The sequence below is a fragment of the Gobio gobio genome, assembly GCF_949357685.1.
Source record: "Gobio gobio genome assembly, chromosome: 2".
NCBI lineage: Eukaryota > Metazoa > Chordata > Actinopteri > Cypriniformes > Gobionidae > Gobio > Gobio gobio.
In genome coordinates, this window is record NC_137098.1 from 28,447,783 (window position 1) to 28,470,406 (window position 22,624).

The window sequence follows — 22,624 nt, forward strand, 5'->3', positions numbered from 1 at the left end:
ATTATTATAAATGTGAATATAGACTTCCGATATACAACTGTTGAATAATAGTAGACTTTAAACTTGTATTTAACATGTGAACTTCACCCCGGAAAGGCTTGATTGAGTTGTTTGTGTTTGTCCTCGGATGAGGTGAATCTATGAAAATCATGTCCACAAATAAGAGGATAACGCTCATATTTGGAGGCTTTATTGCAGCTGTTGCTGTGGCTTTTTATCCTATATTTTTCCATCCTCTCACTCACACTGAAGACTACAGTAAGTCTTTATCACTGACATTAGTCACTATGACACTGCACATGTGTTGTTGTTAGTAAAGTTGTCATCTAAAATAACATCACGTTCTATTGCATTTTGTGAACCAGTAATCTTATGATCAGTTTATCAGTATCGGTTTAGGTAACGTTAGTGAAAACTGTATTATTGTTTAGGATTTATACGTCACTGTAGAATGTTTTGCTGTCTGTAATCTACGCTGTATTAATAATAATAATAATAATAATAATAATAATAATAAATATTGTATTAAATGTTGTATTAAAGTAACGAGGAACACCACCATGATTATTATCATTAACTAAAAAAAATTAAATAAAAACATACAGAAATTAAAATAAAAAAATGAAATAAACATGTTCTGAAATAATAAAATATATTAAAACACGTGTTTTATTTCTACTAGTTGCCAAGTCAACATTTCTCATTTTTGTTTAGGTTAATTTGAAATAATAAAATAATAACTCATATAAAATAATTACACTGAAAACTAAAACCTAATAAAACTATATAGACAAAAATAAAAAATGACAAAAAAACTATTACTGTAAAATAAATATGAAAATATAATCTCCTTCAAAATATTGACCTTCTTAAATAGTATATCAAAATATCCCCCAACACCACTGAGATTAATAATACAAATTTTTTTTAAATTGTTTTAAGAGTTTAAAAAAATAATAAAATGGGAAATCAAGCAGGCGAACAGAAAACCCAATCGTAAAAGTGGAAAGGTCTTGTTTTCGTAAGATTCATCCAATAAAAAGTTTAACGTCAGTTTTCCCCCACAGTCCTTGCTTTCTTAATTGTTGTTCATGTGTTTACAGAGCAGGTCCAGAAGATGAATCGAACTGGAGTCAATCAAGCAGATGTGCAGCCTGTTGGTAAGTCATGTTCACTCTTTATGACATCTGTCAAGTGTCAAGAGTTTGATTTATTATACAGTTAGCAAGTAGGACTGTAAACATACAGGGAGTGCAGAATTATTAGGCACGTTGATTTTCTGATCATATTTTTTTTCCAGGCACATTTGACCAATTCCAAACCACAGTAATCCTAATAACTACTATTGATTTAGTATTTAATAATGTATAAGTGATATATAATTGTTCATGAAGGCTGGAAATGAAAAACACCTTATATTCAGGTGTGCAGAATTATTAGGCATGTTTTCTTTTACAGATAAATTGAGCCAAAAAAGAGATTTAACTCAGACTGAAAAGTCAAAAAGTATTAAATGCCCATGAGAAGGATGCAATACTAATGCAATACTAGACATTGCAGTTAAGGCATGACCATTGGACAGTGAAATGCTCGTTGGGTCAGCAGGGTCAGACAAAAACAGGTGGTGTAGAAAAGACACCTGTTAACTGCAAAAGAATTAAGAATTAAGGTGAAGAATTAAGGGTGAAACCATCAGGAACCCTTTAGTCTCCAGCGCCACCATTTTCCAAAGCTGCAACCTACCTGGAGTCTCCAGAAGTGAAGGTGTCAGGATCTCAGAGACTTCAGTTAGGTAAAGAATCCTAAAAAATGACTCCCACTAGATAAGAATCACAAGCTGAAGTGTTGTAAAATACATGAAGAAGGTTTTTTTATAGGCTTTATGGACAGATAGGTTGAGAGTGACTCTTGAAGGACCAGCACCACATCCTCTAGTACCACTGTTTGAAGAATTCATCTTCCAGAATCTGGCAGTACGTTTTGGGAGTTCATTTTTAGTCCATCTCTGCAAAACGGACTTCAGGATGGACTAAAATGAACTCCCAAAACGTACTGCCAGATTCTGGAAGATGAATTGTTCAAACAGTGGTACTAGAGGATGTGGTGCTGTAGCCTGGTTTTACCAGACTCTCGTACATTTCATTTGTACATAGAGTCTGGCCACTCTCCATTGACAAGCGTTTACTTCCTTGAAGGCGGGTTCTCTGTTGAAGTTTAAAACTATTGGATCTGCCAAGAGTCACTCTGGATCTGCCTAACCAATCACTAACGTTTGGTCGTGACGTATGTCACGCGCCGTTCGCCTTTGATTCTCACGTTAACTGAGCACACCACCTCAGTATCAGTGATAAAACCTCGTGCATTCGGATTGTTATTTATTCACGGTGGAGAGGAGAGTTTTGTGATCGGAAAGCGCTGCTCTCGTGGTGCATATCTCGTGCAATCAATAACATGATTGTATGCTGTCAATAAAATGTCATGTGCTTAGTATGATAAGAATAAATGCTGCCTTGAATAACAGCCCAATTCAAATGTTTACGTGCTTTTATTTTATTTTTTGAGCGGTGGTGAAATATTTTGCTCTTGTAAACACTTGCCAGTATTTAAAGAAATACAAGTCTAGAAATGCAAATTACAGCTCACGCAACCGTACAGTGCACTGAGAGGGTCTATAAAGGATATAAACAGTGAGTTTTGAAGTGATATATTCTTGAAAACTCAGAGATGTGGATTCGGAGAGCAATTACATTACCACACGACCTTGGTGTTTGTCAAAAGTCGATAATTCAGCCTGGGTTTTTCTCGCGGGTGGTGGGAGACGGACGGCTTCAGCAACTCCTTCACCACTAACGGAGCGAGCTGGAAAAGACTTTTCCCGGACCACAACATCAGCAGTACAGCAGTGATTGTTCTTGCTCCGTGTAACGGGAGTTCGTTTGTGGTTTGTGGGAGGGAAGAAGGAGGCGGGAACCGGCGAACGTTTAACAACTTTTAATCAAATAATAAACACAAAATGAAAGTAAAAGCGGCAGCCCCTCACGGACGACTGCCGCGCACAAACATAACAAAACCCAACTTAAAATCCAGGCCTAGTCCTCTCTCGTCCTTATATGCCTCCGTGCTCCCTCATGAGAGGACTCGAGATCGGTGTGTCTCAATCACGCACACCGCTCTCGCTCGCTCGTCCACCTCGCCACACTCTTAACTTCTGGACATTCGTCAGCGCTGCCACACACTCGCATCTTTCACCGCCGCCATTACTGAACTACAACTCAAACTAGCGCATGACATCAACGTCATCGCTCTCAGCCACTCCCTCTGTTCGCTGATTGGACCGGTAAAAAATTGTTCGGGGGAAAACCTAAGCATACACCGCAGTCCCAGACGTAGTACTGAAGGAAAATGAAAATTGAGCGGAAGTACGTAGGAGGGCGGAGCCAGGCTAGTGGTGCTGGTCCTTCAAGAGTCACTCTCAACCTATAAAACCTATAAAGCCTATAAAAAAGCAGGCTTCATGTATTTTACAACACTTCAGCTTGTGATTCTTATTTAGTGGGAGTCATTTTTTAGGATTCTTTACCTAACTGAAGTCTCTGAGATCCTGACACCTTCACTTCTGGAGACTCCAGGTAGGTTGCAGCTCTGGAAAATGGTGGCGCTGGAGACTAAAGGGTTCCTGATGGTTTCACCCTTAATTCTTCACCTTAATTCTTAATTCTTTTGCAGTTAACAGGTGTCTTTTCTCCGCCACATGTTTTTGTCAGATCCTGCTGACCCAACAAGCATTTCACTGTCCAATGGTCATGCCTTAACTGCAATGTCTAGTATTGCATTAGTATTGCATCCTTCTCATGGGCATTTAATACTTTTTGACTTTTCAGTCTGAGTTAAATCTCTTTTTTGGCTCAATTTATCTGTAAAAGAAAACATGCCTAATAATTCTGCACACCTGAATATAAGGTGTTTTTCATTTCCAGCCTTCATGAACAATTATATATCACTTATACATTATTAAATACTAAATCAATAGTAGTTATTAGGATTACTGTGGTTTGGAATTGGTCAAATGTGCCTGGAAAAAAAATATGATCAGAAAATCAACGTGCCTAATAATTCTGCACTCCCTGTAAATGTGATACCTGACATAACACATGTGATTTGTAGTTTGAAGATTTAAGTAGGATAATTTAGTTGCAGGAATGTAGATCTAGGACATTGCCCACTACAGTTTATCTGCATTAGGCACATATGAATGCTATTTAACGGACATTAGTTTCTTTATATGATTGTCATGTTATTTGTCTTATTTGAATTAGGTGTGAAGATCTGGTCTGATCCCTACAAGCCGAAATCATAATTCCAGTGATGCATGTGTGGGTGAAAACGGAATGAATGAACATGAGGACTGATGTGTCACTCATTGAGGATTGAGGATTTGTGATGCACTTACAATAACTTGTTGCTACCATGCATCAAATTAGGCTTTTGTGTGTGTGTGTGTGTGTGTGTGTGTGTGTGTGTGTGTGTGTGTGTGTGTGTGTGTGTGTGTGTGTGTGTGTGTGTGTGTGTGTGTGTGTGTGTGTGTGTGTGTGTGTGTGTGTGTGTGTGTGTGTGTTTGGTAATAGTATTCAAACTAGAGTGACTGATCAACAACCTAAAAATGTGTTGCTTTGTTAGTCAGCACTTTAAATATTATGTTCATGAATCACTTTAATTAGGCCTAGTTGTAATTTTATTAATTCTGGTGTATGTAAGGAAGGACATGTTATTGTTTTCTTTCTATTCTGAATAAAATATATTGAATTGTTCCTCAACCTGCCTATTTGTTTCCCAAAAATATGACCACTAGATGGCGGTCCCTTCATCTTGTGGGACGAGTGGTGTCAGACCTTTAGTTATTTATCCATGAACACTATTGCAGAATCTTAACTTTGCTTAGTTCATCATGCTTTATATGAGAACCGTCTTTTATTTATATTATATTTTTTACATTGGTTTTGCTATTTGCACACAGGAAACTTTTTTGTTAATACCCCTTGTGAAAAAAACCTATACCAAAATGTATTTAAAATATATTTATTTCATACTAAATATACTACAAATCCATTAACATATTTACTGACATTTCACTTGAGACTTTCTGGTGTAAATATTATAATTAAACTTTATTTGGGGTTCATCTTTATTGCACATTTGAGAATATTAAGTCTAAAATGTGTTTTAATATCACTATTAAAAAATTTAATATTTTTACTATCTAATATTTAAAGTGTGCTTAAAGTATACTTTCATTAGTTCCATTTTAACACAATCAAATATACTTAAGTATTATTATTACTTCTGGATAACTAAAGTGCATTAAATACAAAAATAGTTCCAATTTAGCAGACTTTAAGAATACCAATATGGTAACACTTAAGTATGGGGAACACATATTCACTATTAACTGCAACTTTTGCCTCAATAAACTACTAATGTACTGCTTATTAATAGTACGATTAGATTAAGGGATGTAGAATAAGGTCATGCATAATAAGGCATTAATATGTGCTTTATAAATACTAATAAACAACCAATATCCTAGTAATATGCATTCTAATAAGCAATTAGTTAATAGCGAGTATACCAAAAGTACAATTGTAGGGTATTTATATCAAGTACATAAATATGTAACTGTATTTGTAGTATACTTAGCATTTCAAATACATTTATTTTTCATTAGGGACATTTTTACCTCTCAGCTGTGCTTTTGTAATAGTTTTGTTGCTATTGTTCCTGATTAGATTTCTCGTGTTACTTTGGCACTGAGAATTGGAAGAGTCCTTTGGCCCTCAAAAGTTTCAAAATCTGTAACTTGAGTGCAGCACACCTCGGCCAGGACCCTGTGCCAACTAAGACCTGTTGTCATGGCAACGGGACTGGGCCAGCACCTGTGCATCGACAAGGCCCAAGGCCCTGCCCCTTTTCAACGTAGCGCTTTGTGTGTGAGGGTCCAATGAATTAGATCTTCAACAGTGTTGCACAGGCTAAACACAGCAATAACTACGACACAATGGGATCATGCTCAGCCACTTTACCTATACATTGTATATGTATATTTTAGATAAGCAAATTAAATATTAAGTACACCAGGAAAATGTTTATCTTTGCTTTGATAGTTTGCTATTAACCATGAGTGTGTGAACTAAAGTTGCTTCAGGTCAACGGCATTGTGTCTGTTAAAATGAATGCATGTGAGAAAGGAACAGAGAAGAGACAGAGGGGGTTTACTAAAGGATGCAGAGTCCTCTGTCCCACGAGACCTGCCGCATATCCAAGAACTGACATAATATCTCCTCACTACCACAAAGAGCACATTGCTAACCCTCACTCGAGAGCCTGCCAGCGCAGCAGCTGCCAAACGCAATAACACTTCACCCCCCCACACTCCCCATTAACTCAACCAACTCCATTGTTTATGGGATGTTGTTATTGTTGGTCACCGTTCAAAAAAACAAAAGAAAAACTTAAGGGCCCCGGCCATTCGGACAACCCGAAGTGAAGAGAGGAAAACGGAGACTGAGAAAAGCGCAAAATTCCTCTCATTCCTCACATAAATTCCATGAAACGACGACAAGGCCTTGGATGCGAGCAGAAGCCGCCACAATGGGGACATGTCAAAAAACTGTGCTGGAGCGACCAGTGCAACATTCTTGAAGTTACCCGACAGGCCTCTTAACAAGATCGACGGAATCCTTCACTTCAGGCTGTGTGTGCCAAAAAACTTTTTGAGTGCGCTCGTGGGCTTTCATCCTTCTTAAGGAGTCCAGGCTTTTATCGGGTTTAGTTGTGAAAGAGTTAAACACGCACAGCAGGGAGTCAGATGGCTGTTTCATAAGTCACTGTCTCTGTTAAGGCTCTATTGTACAGCTGTCCACAGATTGTACTGCTGATATGAACTCAAGAGACAAACTTGAAGCCTCTTTTGCACTTTTCTAGTTGTCAGCAATGGGACGAGAACCGACACTCCAGCCAAAGCTATTGGGAAATGGCAGAAATTATTTCCATTGGGAAAAATAAGTGCTCAGACTCCAGACGAAACCGAAATCAGACGTGGATAGACATGGGGGTGTTGATGATTGTATTTGAAAGTATTTCCTTACAGAAAATAAGTATACTTTAAGTTCACTTTATTAAGTAAACTTGAGTAAAGTTCAAGTGTATTTTCTAAATATACTTGTTGGTAAACTAATATTATCGATTTGCCTGCACTGACACTGATGAATGAGAACAAAACTTAAACTGAATTGAGCTGGATGGGGACACTATTGTCTTCTGTAGAGCTACTTTATAACTGATTCCGACTTTGTTTCATATTTGACGAATTTTGCAACACAGACACTGTTATTGAACTGAATTGAATCAACATTGAAATGACTAGAGCTGAATAATGACAGTGTTGTCTTTTTTAGAATTTGAATTTGTCTCATATTTGATTAAAGGGATAGTTCACCCAAAAATGAAAATTCTGTCATCATTTACTCACCCTCAAGTTGTTCCAAACCTGTATGAGTTTCTTTGTTCTGCTGAATGTTTGTAATAAAGCAGATAGAGCAACCATTGACTACCATAGTATTCCCCTACTATGGTAGTAAATAGTTGCTCTATCTGCTTTATTACACACATTCTTCAAAATATCTTCTTTTGTGCCTACTAATAACAATAGCCTATACAGAAATTAAATAATCAACTGTAAAAATAAAACTCGTTACCGTATGAATTAAATATACATTGATTATTATTAAAGTTACTAAAGTTATTCAGTGAAAAGCAGTGAATGATTCTCTTTAAACATTAAATGAAGACAGCATGTGGTTTATTATGCTGCTGTCCCTTTAAGACCAAATACACAGATCTAATATTGACAAGCATTCAATTACTTTCCCAACTGTTTATAATTACTTAAGACACAACCGACTTCAAGTGAAAACTCGCCAAGAAGGACATTTTTACATGTTTTTGTGTGTATTTGTCCGTTTAGGAGCACACCCGAAGCCCAAAGTAGCCTATACTTCCATGTTGTGCTCCATGTCGGATCGTGTGCACAGAAAGCCACCTGGGGAACAGCGTCTCTGCTCAATACGCTTTTAACAGTTTTTGTTTTTGTTTGTATCGAGCACGTCCAAGTGTCCTGCGTCTCCAATGATCCCACCCAGCCTTCCTCTACCACCTCCTTTATTAAAATAAATCCCTCGGCTTCTCCTCAGTTGGCTCCAAGTATACTTTAAGTTCATTTTATTAAGTAAACTTGGGTAAAGTTCAAGTATATTTTCTAAATATACTTGTAGGTACACTAATATTATCGATTTGACAGCACTGACACTGATGAATGAGAACAAAACTTAAACTGAATTGAGCTGGATGGGGACACTATTGTCTTCTGTAGAGCTGCTTTATAGCTGATTCCGACTTTGTTTCATATTTGACGAGTTTTGCAACACAGACACTGTTATTGAACTGAATTGAATTAACATTGAAATGACTAGCTTTACAGCAGAATTTGAATTTTCAGCAGTTTTTTGTTTGTTTGTATCGAGCATGTCCAAGTGTCCTGCGTCTCCAATGATCCCACCCAGCCTTCCTCTACCACCTCCTTTATTAAAAGCAGCCAATCCCTCGGCTCCTCCTCAGTTGGCTCCAACCAGAAATTTGGATCTGTCTCTTGTCTCTGGTCTTCCAGTCTCCAGCTCCGCCTTTGCACGAAGATCGGCTCCATCTTGGCCTCACCTGGAAACGTCCTTATGGCTGCACCAGGCTCCCTCATCCTGCCGGCTCTGTCGCTCTGCCTACGCTACGGACTTCTGGCCCTTCAACTGTGCTATACCCCTTCGACTGCGTCAGGCTTTGCCTTGGTCCTCAGTCACACCGGCTTCACCTCAGTGCTCCAGCACCCTGGCTCCACCTTGGCAGCTCATCACCACAGGCCAGTCTTTGCCTCCAGGACCTACGGTGTCGTCCGGTCTCATCAGCTCTTTGGTTCCGCCTGTCAAGTCTCCACCATGGCTCCTCCATCTCTCGATTCCGCAGTGGGCTTTCGTCCTGGCTCTAGTCTGGTTCGCTCTGTGGTGTTTTCCTTCACTGACTCCTCCACTGCCCTTTAACTTTCTGCTTCCCATCAATGCCTCAGACACTCCCTCACGGCCCTCAAGAAATACACCTACGTCTTCATGGACCATTACATTGTGATATATTCCAATGATCGCCTTGTGAAACTTCAGCGATCTCCAGTTATAGTCAGCCTAGAGGATCCTACTCCCCTGTCTACTCACTGTAGACTCTGCTCACCTTCTCTGTCACTCTCAGTCATCTGATATACTCATGCATCCTGGTAGAGAAAGAAAAGACTAATTTATTCAGTATTCATCTTCTCCATATCACTATCACGCATTAAATACCTGTTTGGGTTCAAATAACTCTCTGTCTCGGAGTCTGGTATTCCCTGACAGGTGTGGGGAAATCGAAAGCAAAATGTTCAATTAAAGACAGAGTTGCATGTCATGTTTTTACTGTTGAAGCTGTAATGAATCAAACTGAATCGCTATCACTCTTCAATACAGAATACACACTACAACATAACTGCACTGGTTTTTTTCAGTCTCGTGTTACCTAGCTGAAGGAGCCTAGTGGAAACAGATAGCATAAGTATTTGGTAATGTCTTGGAAAATGAGCTTTGGGAGGGCTTGCTAGCTCAGATGGCACAGGCCAGCCATCGAGGGACTTGTTGGGAACAGGAGGAGAATCTTCAGCGTGAGAAACACAAGTGCAACCCATTAAGGAAAAGCTAATGGGTGTGTGTGTGTGTGTGTGTGTGTGTGTGTGTGTGTGTGTGTGTGTGTGTGTGTGTGTGTTTAGAACAGTTTACCACCTGTGCTCAGAGCAAAGCTGCATGCAGTCACAAGGAAGTGATCTCAGTTTTCCAGTAATGTACTAATTTTTAATCACTACACATGTTGGGAAGTCAGCAATAGCAAATGACAACGATCCAGCAATCCAATCAATTCCTGATAGACAAAATAAAATAAAAAATCTTGTTTGAGAGGACACTTTAATAGGCCTGTACTTCACAATAGGTGAGAAAAGACTATCACAACTTATATTCTATGCCAACTTTAATGGTGCAATCTTTCTGTGGGACTGAAAATCAGCCGGAATTGTGCATATGCAGAGTTTGAGTTTTGTTTGTGTCATTGCTTAAATGAGTGATCTTAAATTGGAAGATGACCATTCAGGCTGTAGTCTTATAAAGAAATGTTTGGTTTGACTGTTACTTCTATAACCTGGCTGTCAGTCAAATAGCCCATTATGAATTGAATATGGCCCTTCAGATTTGTATCAGTGGGGTAATAAACTGTGAGGGGCCTCAGGCTATATTTATTTTCAGCTTGGCTCAAGGTGCTCCTTGTAAGCAAACTTGCATTAAAAGCTGACAATTTCAGCCTTGAAAACACTTCAAATCCATATCAATGGGGTTTTTCAAAGGGTAAAGTTGTTTCACTTTAATTCAGAAATCCTGGCATGGATTTTCAAACTTGGCATCAAGATCTAAATAACAATAAACAGGCAATATATCAGATGTCTAGGTGAAAATGTGGATGTTTGACATGGAATAAAAAGAATCAACCTCATTATATGAATTGTGTGCATTTAATTAAATATTCTGAGACACTATTTGAAATATGACCAGCATCACAGAAAGAAGATTTTGATTTTAAAAATCTCTGCTTTGGACACCAGTGTGTTTTCATTGGTCGGTTGTTGAGTTACTGAACATGGATAAACTGGTTTTTACTGCACATATGATCCCCCACAATGCACGGTCAAAAGTAAATATTCAAACCACACAATCCTGTCGGTTTAAGAGCTGAGGAATCTGACCCACAGTATTTATTATAATGCTGGAGATATGAGTAAGATATACTATATGCAGAAACATTAGCAGACTGCATGTAGCGACTTTATTCATTGCCCACTAACACAACCTATAAATTAAGACTTTAAAAGTACAAGTACGTACATTCACATGCAACCACTCTCTCCCATGACTTTTCATTAGAGTGCAACAGATGACAGCACAATATACGGCCTGGCAGGGACTGAGGATTCTGGGAAAAGTCGTGGAACTTTGGAAGAAGCAACGGAACACAGCGCTGTCCACTGCTGGCTCGCAAGACCTTGAAAGAACCCTTCATACGGTGCTCGATCATGAGGTTTGCTGTGGAGAAATTAACCTTTACAAGCACTACAAAAAGCTATATAGTGGTCAGAAAAATGTTAAAGTGTATGGTGGGTTTTTCCTTTCAGCTTTTATTAATGATGGAGGTTAATTTTTAGAACCATAGCCATTGGAATAATAAGGAAATGACAAAAAATGAAAATAAGTGATTAGTTAGACCCAAAACTTTTCCTGCCTCAGGGTCACATGTAACTGGAGAATCAGTGGTTGTTCAGAAATTTTTCAGATCATTCTGCAACAGATAAAACATATGGCATATATTGGTTGATTATGTAAGATTTTTGGTCAATATTGAATACACAGCTGGCCAAAAGTTTGGCGTCAGTAAGTTTTTTTTAGGCTCATTTATGCTCACCAAGGCTGCATTTAGGCCTATTTGATCAAAAATACAGTAAAATGTGCAATATTACAACAATTTAAAAAATAACTGGTTTCTATTTTATTATATATTTTGACATGTAATTTATTTCTGTGATGCAAAGCTGAATTTTCAGCATTATTACTCCAATCTTCAGTGTCACATGGTCCTTCAGAAAATATTCTAATATATGATTTTGTCATGATCCCAGCCTGTGTTTCCCTGTCTTGTGAGGACTTTATATCATTCAGTGGATATAATGGTGAACTGTGCATAACTAACACACACACACGTATGTGCGCACGCACCCACAAGTACATGCATCAGCAAAATTTCACCTCAGACATATCAGCATGTTCAAAACTTCTGCGATTGTATTTTGTATTTTAGGAATCGCAGCAAAATGAACCAACAACACCTCAAATACAAAGGATACTCCAGCCTGTGCCAGCGTGGTAAGTTATGTTTAGTTAGACACATACATTATCAGTAGATATCAAACGTAACAAAGCAATACTATCACATATAAAAAATAAAAAATAAACATTTTTACTCACATAATTGTGTTGCATCATTCCTGTCAGATCCAGAAGACACAGTATAATTTTTTTATCTCATCTTGTCTGCAAATCCAGTCTCTTGTTTACAAACGAATCCACAGTGAAATGAAGCGAACAAATGCAATGTCTTCCCCACATGAGCTGGATCTTCAGTAAAAATAAAGTTCAACATGCATTCCTAATATTGGAATCCGAAGGAAGCAAACATACCATAAGCTTTATTCCTTGGAAGTTCGATCCGATTTAGCTCTACGTAGGCCTATATCAAGACATGCATGAGTCGGTTGGCGGGCTACAGAATTAGGCTTTCATCTCTGACATCACGGGGACGCACATTCACAAATCGATCGTTTGCTGAGCCAGATGTCAATAAGCTTTTCTTTGACTAAAAACTTATGATGACCTTTTATATATCTAAAGCTCAAGGGAAAGTTGATTTCTCAATTCATGAATATTTTTGTAAAAGTCTTTATTTTCACTTTTGTCGTTTTTGGTTTATATTCTGCTCGTCCGGCACTTTGCAACAACACAACCTTGTTTCTGCAGCAACTTTCAGCCTATTTCCTATAACATTGTTATATACCTTGAGAAAGACACAGAAAACCATGTAAAATCCGATCAGGGCGGTCAGACTGAAACAGATTCCCAGAAATGCGTTTTGAATAGGATTTCGAATCACATATGAATGTAGCTTGAAACGGATCTGTACAAATCGCATTTCATGTTTGTTTTTTTAGTTTTTTGCCATGCTAAATCTGATCGGATTTCAATCAGATGTGCACAAAAATCGGATTTGGACAAACAGCCTGATTGTAGCCTTTGTCAACTTGCAACGACACAATTAAACTAAGCGGAACAAAACATAATCCTGACAAGCAGATGATCAGCCATAATTTTCATATTGATGCATCCTCACCAATAAGGCACTTCCGTCTCATCAGATAACTTGTGAATTTTAATTGGTGAGAACATCACAAAACACTGTCTGAGTTGGACCATAAATGAGTTTCCAACTATTAGAATAGGGGTTGTCCACGTATAGAGCTCATGAGACCAAAAAGTTGGTTTCCAGGTCAATAGCTGGAATGTTGTTTTAGTCTCTATGGAAGTTCAGATCAGTAGCTGGAATGGTGTTTTATTCTTACTGGAGGATCCATACTCCAACTTTGTGATATATTTGTCTGACAAAGTTGTTGTTTTCCTTGGAATTTTACAAGATTGACACTAACACTAGCACTGCAAATTCTTGAGCGCGTTATAGGGAATTTTCATTTGAAATTTCGCTCACAAGTGAAAGGGTATAATTACAGTCATGTTTGGTCGAGGCTTTAATTCCTGTCTTGAGACAGACTTCCCCCCATGTATATAGCTATAAATGTCAGTCCTAACATGGGCACTGAATGGCATCTAATAGGCAATAGATTGGGTGATATGATATTTGGTCTGATTATCAAAATTCTTGGCTGAACAAATGCAACTGAATAAATGGCATCTGTACTTTTTCTGAACCATAGCATGCAGGCTGGTGAAACCAGCATCTTGGCTTTCAGTGAGGGTTTCAGAGACTGACCATCCTCCATCCTCCTCTGCCTTTTCGGCCCAAATTGGGAGCGCGTGTTTGCGAGGCTGGCCGAGCCCCAAACCCAAGGTTCTATACTGCCTCTGGCAGCGTACAGATTAAGACTGTAATTATAGATCTGGGTTTGGACTCGGCTTTGTTTGAGAAAATGGAGGGAGGTTGGTGGGGTGGGTGATGTCATCTCTGGTTTAGAGCCGCACAGCCTGGGATCACAGCGCTGGTGTTGGCTTACTGCGCTGCGTGGAGGATGAGAGAGAACGAGACGGAGAGAAAAGAAGGACGGCGTGAGTGTGTGCACTTTAAATAGATCTAAACTGAATTGATGGGGCTTATTATCAGGGTGGCTTATGTGTTTGTGCATGTGCATGTGTGTGTGTGTGTGAACGGTCGCATGTGCTGCCATATTATAACCGAGCTCTGACATAAGCTTATAACACTTAACAGTTTAGTTTAGTCTTTATGTATCATTTTTTCTCCAAAGATAATAAACAGAGATGTCAAATGAGTTAAACAAAGTTGCACAGATCGCAGCACTTTTCTGAAGTTGGAGGAACTGAGTGAAGACAACATTTTTTTACAACCACTTGCAGGCACTTTAATGAGACATTGTTAAAAAATGTGGGCACGCAGAGAATTTACACAGCAATACCACTTTATTTGTTATCCTTTCTTTCAGCAATATTTGGATGAATCGGGCCTGAATGAGAGTGCAGTTAAAATAACACAGAATAAGTGTACTTGGGTAATCTTTTTGGTTGTTGAGGGGAGAGAGGGCTTTGCCCATGTAAACTTGCGGAGGACGGTTGGCTGAGAGGTCCGGTGCTGTAATGTGAGCTGTGGTCGGGGAATAACACGGGGGGCGTTCACAGCCCGCTTTTCCAATCTCTTTATCTGCTGTAATTCACTGCCATGATTCACAAATGGAGTCTGGCTGGGTGAAGAGATGAGCCAAGCGGCAAAAAAAAAAAGGAAGAACCAACATGTGCCAAAACAATACATTGTCACAAGTGTTATGAGGTGTTTTAAAATGTAAATATTTAAGTTGAATTCATCTACTTACTCATTATAAGTTATAACAATTACCCATTTAGATTAAAAAGATGGTCACACAACACTTTTCATTCTATTTACTTCCATCTGTATGTGAATGCTGGAGACCGGAAATGTATACTAATGCAAAGAAATTCACGTACATTTCTTTGCCTTCAATTTTCAAAAAAGAAAATTGTTTTTTCTTTTAAAAAGGCCTCATATCTTGTCCGTTGCATAGTCTGAAGAAATTTTGCATGCCTCAAAATGTGGTTCAAAAAGAGCAATAACCATGAATAATGTATTTTGATCCCTCCAAATCATTGAATTCAGGTGTTCCAATCACTTCCATGGCCACAGGTAAAAAAAAAAAGAAGCAAGATAAAAGTATAAACAGATATAAAATCAAGCACCTAGGCATGAAGACTGCTTCTACAAACATTTGTGAAAGAATGGGTCGCTCTCAGGAGCTCAGTGAATTCAAGCATGGTACCGTGATATTTGCCACCTGTGCAATAAGTCCATTCGTGAAATTTCCTCACTACTAAATATTCCACGGTCAACTGTTAGTGGTATTATAACAAAATGGGAGCAATTGGGAACAACAGCAACTCACGTAAAATCACAGAGCGGGGTCAGCGCATGCTGAGGCGCACAGTGCGCAGAAGTCGCTAACTTTCGGGAGAGTAGCTACAGACCTCTAAACTTTGTGTGGCCTTCAGATTAGTTCAAGAACAGTGCGGATGGAATGGGTTTCCATGGCCGAGCAGCTGCATCCAAGCCTTACATCAAGTACAATGCAAAGCATCGGATTCAGTGGTGTAAAGCATGCCGCCACTGGACTCTAGAGCAGTGGAGACGTGTTCTCTGGAGTGACGAATCACGCTTCTTTGTCTGGAAATCTGTTGGACGAGTCTGGGTTTGGCGGTTGCCAGGAGAACGGTACTTGCCTGACTGCATTATGCAGAGTGTAAAGTTTGGTGAAGGGGGGATTATGGTGTGGGGTTGTTTTTCAGGGGTTGGGCTTGGCCCCTTAGTTCCAGTGAAAGGAACTCTTAATGCTTCAGCATACCAAGACATTTTGTAAAATGTCATGCTCCCAACTTTGTGGGAACAGTTTGGGGATGGCCCCTTCCTGTTCCAACTTGACATTTTGGAAAATTTCATGCTCCCAACTTTATGGAAACTCCTGTTCAAACTTGCACCAGTGCACAAAGCAAGATCCATAAAGACATGGGTGAGCGAGTTTGGTTCCTGACCTCAACCCGATAAAACACCTTTGGGATCAATTAGAGCAGAGACTGCGAGCCAGGCCTTCTCGTCCAACATCAGTGCCTGATCTCACAAATGCGCTTCTAGAAGAATGGTAAAAAATTCCCATAAACACACTCCTAAACCTTGTGGAAAGCCTTCCCAGAAGATTTGAAGCTGTTATAGCTGCAAAGGGTGGGCCAACTCCATATTAAACCCTACGGATTAAGAATGGGATGTCATTAAAGCTCATATGTATGTAAAGGCAGGCATCCTAAAACTTTGGCAATGTAGTGTATCTTAAAAGCAAGAAAAAGGCCATTTCTATGTCGGATTTAATTCCGAAATGCCGCCATCTCTTAAAAACAGTCTGATGTTAATAAAAGCTTTAGTATGGGTTCTCTTCTAATCTCTATGAGGTTTCTTTGTATTAACAATGGACAGTTGTCTCTTTGAACAAACCATTGACCTAATTCAGCTTATCTGCTATAAATGGTGATTTGACTTCAAAAATCAGAGTGCATTGTAATGGGAAAGCTGCATAATACGTACAGTTTCACATACTATTTGTTACTATTTGTTGGGTCAACATATTTCGTCATAACATTCTTGTCAGAAAATTTTATTCTAACCAAATCCTTACCCCTAAACCTAACACTGCCCATAAGTTATCTCTAAAATCAGAAGGAAATTATATGTGAATAACACTGATGTAGAAGCGTAAGCCTAAACTTGACATAAACTGTAAACTTGTCCCTCAAATCAGATTGGTTGATTGGAATGTTCCAAGATCAACAAAAAATTGATCCAGGAACATGTTGCGCTTGGTGAAATCAAGTTTTGCTACTTAGCCAACAATGTCAAAACACACGTTTTATGTGTGTCTATCGGATCAGTGTACGTGTCTGTTAGTATAGTAGGTGTGAGGTGAGTACTGGCTCAATTTCCAGAAATCTCCTGGTCCTCTTCCTGCAACACTGGTACCAGATTGACACTCATTCACCAGTGTGAGGAGTAAGGTAGTGGGTCCACTGAACGTTACAAGCTTTTGGCTGGCACATTACATCCACTGAATGATGCAACCTAGGATGTTTTCAATTTCACAACCTGATTAGGCTAAATGATTCAATTTCAGATACTCTCCAGCTAGACTCAATGGGAGCCAACACAGGAACTGAGTGCTAAACTGCATTAAGTAGATCCAGAGAGACCGAGAAAATGTAAAAAGGAATCAAAACACTGGAAAACTAACAGACTGTATCAGGACTTGGCACTATCCATCCAACATGTCAACCTCAGTCTTTCCATGTTATGGTTAATGCACCCAAAGACCCCCCTCTCTTTGGAGGAAAGACTGAAATGTTGAGAGATACTTTTTTCCTTCCATTTTCCTCTTTGAATCTGTTCTTTTAAAAAGAATACGACCGCTCAGAAATGCTCAATGCTCCGTGGACTGTTGGACTCCACATGTTGTTGGTTCATGAGATCACTGTTTTGGAAAAAGAAGAAGTGCAAGCATGTTACAGATCTATGATACCTCACATTTGAGCTCACAAAACAAAAGTAAGAGCAGAATAGTGAAATAAATAGAAGCTTTAAAGAGCACCTATCATGGAATTTTGAAATTTACCTTTCATGTAGTGTGTAACATAGATCTAAGTGAACAAAAACATCCTGCATAGTTTGAAATATGACAGTGCACCGTATATAAAGTTATTTTCTTTCAAAAGTAAGAGTCGACTCTGAGTCATTTTTAAGAATCGTTAGAAGACCGAAGCTTTTTCTCTGACTAGATGACGTCAACTTGTCAAGTTATTTGAATACGATTCGCCCACTTATTGCGCTCCAAGACGCCAGTGAAAACTAGAAAACATCATGGCGGCGAGACGCTGTGTTCTGAAGTGCCACTCAAAAGCAAACTTCTCATCTGCCCAAGGATGAGCATTTGAAGACTAAGTGGCTTGAAGACAAACCATACATCGTCGCGATTGAGTGTTTATTAGTCGTCAAATGTATGTTTCGCGATCTCAGGAAGCTTTTATTATGGACTTCTATTATGGCACATGGTATCTTCTTCGTCTGTCTGTACATGGACTACATGTGCACAGAGCGCCCTCCGGCTGCCAGTATGAATTGAAAACAACACATAAGAGACTCAATCGCTCATGATTAGGCTATATCTGCGCATTTTGAGGAAGTATTGAATAAAAAATACTCCTCTGTTTAGAAATTTGACACAGACATATGAGAATCTATCAATATGTCTCCTCATCTGCACACTTTTGAACTAAAAGCCCTGAGGGATGTTGATTTGTCGCGAGTCTTCGTGAGGAGAATAGAGGAGTTTTTTTATGAATGAGATCAGCTGAGGCTCATATTACAATCAAACGGTACAGACGCGGTTTTCATATTCATAACTCCTGACACATATTAACAAATTACTGTCACTATAAGACTTTGATGGGCGTTCCGTTTCCGAAAATATCTGCACAGATACCAATCACAACTGACTGGGTCATCGGACCAATCACCGCAGATTAGAGTCACGTAAAGGCGGGGTTTTGAAAAGTGAATCACTAAAGGAATCATTTGAGAATCGCTGTCAAAACAGGTAAAAAATAAATGCATATTATAAGAAAACTAAAGTCTTTTTTGTCATTGCATGCATGCAAAACTGTTGTTGGGGACTTCTAAAACAATATTTGGAACATTTTAAATGCCATGATAGGTGCTCTTTAAATATAGGAAAATGCATCATTTGAGATGAAAACTGGTGAATGACAGGAGGAGGGAGTTATAGATGAAATTATTTAGCAAGAGCGCATTAAATTTACAGTAAAGACTTACCCGCACGGTTAGTCATTTAATTACTGTATTTGCATTATCGTAAGGGTAGGTTTAGGGTTGGGGTAGGTGTAGGTGTAAATAAAACACAATCTGGTAAGTATCAAATTTATTTATTGATATTTTATTGTGAGATTTTGCCTCACCTCCTACCATTGCTGTACCCCTTCTAGTCACAATTATTAGTGTATTTCTGTGGCAGAATTACAGCACCACATACTGGCCTGGCATGTATACTACATCGTTTTGAGTCGGTTTCAGTAGTTTCGTGTGTACAGACATATTTCTTGAGATGAGGTGAAAAAAAGATTGGATAGGGAAAACTCTGAAGCTGTCCCGGCCTCACCAGCCTCACACACCCAACACTCACTTTCACTAGAATACTGATCACCTGTCCCTCATCAGCATGCCAATCTGGATCAGTATAAGAGCACACACCTCACAGTCATTCTTTGTCTGGTCTCTAACATGGATTACCAACTTCTTACCTGTTATTCTGACCTGAGAATACTCCACACAATCTCTTGTCCTCTGAATCCTACCCTACTTATCTGTTTACTCACCTGGAATCTAACCACTGTCATTGAAGAGGTGTGTGCTGTCTTGCTTCAGTCACAGTCAATATCTCTGAAACCTGGTGAAACAACAAAGATTCTGGTTATTCTACATTCATCTGCTAATATCTATATAGACTTCTCCATTACTCACCTACGTTGTTAATCCTCACTTTCAATAAATACCTGTTTGGGTTGAACTCTCTGGCCCTGAGTCTGGTATTCCCTGACATAAGAAGAAAATCTGAATATTAGAATGACTTCTGAAGGATCATGTGGCATTGAAGCTGATTCAATGGTGCTGAAAATTCAGTTTTGCCATCACAGGAATAAAAACAATTTTAAAATAGAAAAACGTTATGTAAAACTATTTCCAATAAGGTTTCATTTGTTAACATTAGGTTACACTTATTAATCTAAGTTAATGCTAATCTCAACATTTTTAAGATCAAATGTTAGTTAGTTAATGCACTGTGAACCAACATGAACATAAACATTTTCATATAACATTAGCAAAGGTTAATAAATGCTGTAAGAATATATTGCTCATTGCTAAACCTTTTTTGGGAATTAATTGCATTTAGGGAAATTGCAGTACATTAAAAGAGACAACATCTTACGTTGAGCACATTTAAGATCATCACATTTTAGATCATTTAAAGGGACCGCGATCCCTGAACAGTCATGAAGAAACACGCTGAGAACAAAGTGCTGCGTTTATAATTAACAGTGTATAGAACTACGTTTAACAACAAAGGTGAATTATGTATGTCACATTCACTACACATGTCCCCCCAGAATTCACCGGGGAGGTGGACGTATCAACCAGCCACATCGGCGGCGCTGTACCAGAGGTCGGGGAGACCACCCTGCAACCAGTGTCTCGTCATGACATTGGTGTGGGGCATGGAGTGTGGGAGGCTTTGGAGGGAGGGGAGGTGGGTGCAAAGCAAGAGGCCGTCCACATCGAGGGGGGTAGACCCTGACGTCCTTCTAATGGCCATGCCAAACAAACTTTACTGCAACCAGTCTCTGTGACGCTTTTGAACCTGGGTGGGAGAGACCATGGATGGCATCAAAAACTTCTTGTCTCCATCCCGAGGGGACAACCGGCCGTGGACTACCTGTGGAGATGTCACACAGGAGCGTGGTGCTGGCACCACCAAAAACCAAGTCCTCGATCTGCATCCCTGTAGTCAAGGTCCTCAGGAGTTGCTCATCCGGCTCTGTGGTCTGAGCTGCCGCCATGCTGTTGTAATCCAAACCAAGATGAACTGCCCCGTGGTTGTTCGGACCACGGCTGAGCCACCTTGGCCATGGCAAAAGTTAGCGGCTTATGGTCCACAAAAGCAGTGAAATGCCGGCCTTCCAGCAGGGAACGAAAGTGTCTGATGGCGAGGTAGACCCAGAAGTTCCCGGTCGAAAGTGCTGTACTTCTGCTCACAGGGGTGCAGCTGACGGCTAAAGAAAGTCAGCGGCTGCCAGGCCCCCACTTACCCACTGCTCGTAGACAGCCCCGACAGTGTAGTCCGAGGCGTCTGAGGTGATGGCGATGGGGGCTGTAGGAGAAGGATGCGCCAGCATGGTGGCATTCGCTAGGGCTGCCTTAGTGGCAGCAAAAGCCTAGTCTCTGCTCTCAGTCCAGTCCACAACGTACTTGGGTTTACCTTTCAAGGCCTCGTGCAATGGCCACATGAGCTGAGCGGCTCGAGGGATGAAGCGGTGGTAAAAATTCACCCTGCCGAGGAACTCCTGCAGGGATTTGACAGTGAGCGGGCGCAGGAACTGTGTGACCACTAGGAACTGCCCTGTCCCTAGTGACTCTGTGTCCTAGGGAGTCAATGGTGGAGAGACCGAACTGGCACTTGGCGGGGTTGACAATTAATCCATGTTGGCTAAGCCGCTCAAAAAGGGTTCGGAGGTGCGCCAGGTGCTGAGACTTGGACATGCTTGCCACTAGGATGTCATCCAAGTACACAAAAAGGAAAGGCAGGTCCCACAAAACCATGAGGCCATGAGGCGTTGAAAAGATTGGGCAGCGGTTTTAAGGCCGAACGGCATGCGCAGGAACTCAAACAGACCAAACAGTGTGATCACTGCCATTTTGGGAATTTCCAGTGGTCGTACCGGCACCTGATGATATCCCTGGATGAGGTCCACCTTGGAAAAAATCCCCTTGCCAGCCAGGTGTGCCGAAAAATTCTGTATGTTCGGGACTGGGTATCGGTCAGGTGCCGTTGCCTCATTAAGCCGCCGGTAGTCACCACACGGGTGCCAGCCGCCGGCAGGTTTGGGGACGATGTGGAGAATTGAAGCCCACGGGCTGTCGGATCGGCCGACTATGCCCAGGCGCTCCATGTTTGCGAACTCAGCCTTTGCAACTGCAAGCTTGGGCTCGGGCGTAGACCGGTGGACCACTAGTGATGGTGCTCCACACCATGCTTCACGGCAGATGCAGAGAAAGTGAAGAAAGTCTCTGGATATGTCCAGCAGACTAATGTCGGGGTCACCAGTGTGGAAATTGCAGTAAATTACAAGAGACAACTTCTCACATTGAGCACACAAGTGCATGTGTCATTTATTTTTATGTAGCAGAAAAATCTCAAGCGTCCCATGTCAACACTCATTCAGAACATTTAAAGGGGCCGCGATCCCTGAACAGTCATGAAGAAACACGCTAGGAGCAAAGTGCGGCATTTATAATCAACAGTGTATAGAACTACGTTTAACAACAAAGGTGAATTATGTGTCACATTCACTACACGTTCATATTAAGTGTTCCATAAAATGTCATAAACACACACACACAATGGTTTTTCATGTTTCATGGGGACTTTCTGTAGACCTGATGTTTTTATACTACTGTATCTGTCCCCTATACCCATCACAGAAAACTTTCTGCATTTTTCTATTTTCAAAAAACAACTTAGGATAATTTATAAGCTGTTTTCTCCATGGGGACCAAAAAAATTATAATTTCCACACAAGATAAAAATGACTGGTATTACTATCTTTGTGGGACTATATATATATATATATATATATATATATATATATATATATATATATATATATATATATATATATATATATATATATATATATATATATATATATATATATATACAGTGTGGAAGAAAACATATACAAATACTCATGAGTTCACGTTGTTTCAA

At 39.8% G+C, this 22,624-nt stretch overlaps 1 protein-coding gene across 1 annotated transcript; it reads left to right on the forward strand.

The window, feature by feature from the left end:
* Positions 1 to 67: 67 nt before the first annotated feature.
* smim20 (small integral membrane protein 20) lies at positions 68 to 4,812 on the forward strand. Its single transcript, XM_079837013.1, has 3 exons — positions 68 to 258; positions 1,104 to 1,160; positions 4,317 to 4,812. The coding sequence occupies exons 1-3, from the start codon at positions 141 to 143 to the stop codon at positions 4,355 to 4,357; spliced, it is 216 nt and encodes a 71-aa protein (XP_079693139.1). The 5' UTR covers positions 68 to 140; the 3' UTR covers positions 4,358 to 4,812.
* Positions 4,813 to 22,624: the final 17,812 nt, after the last annotated feature.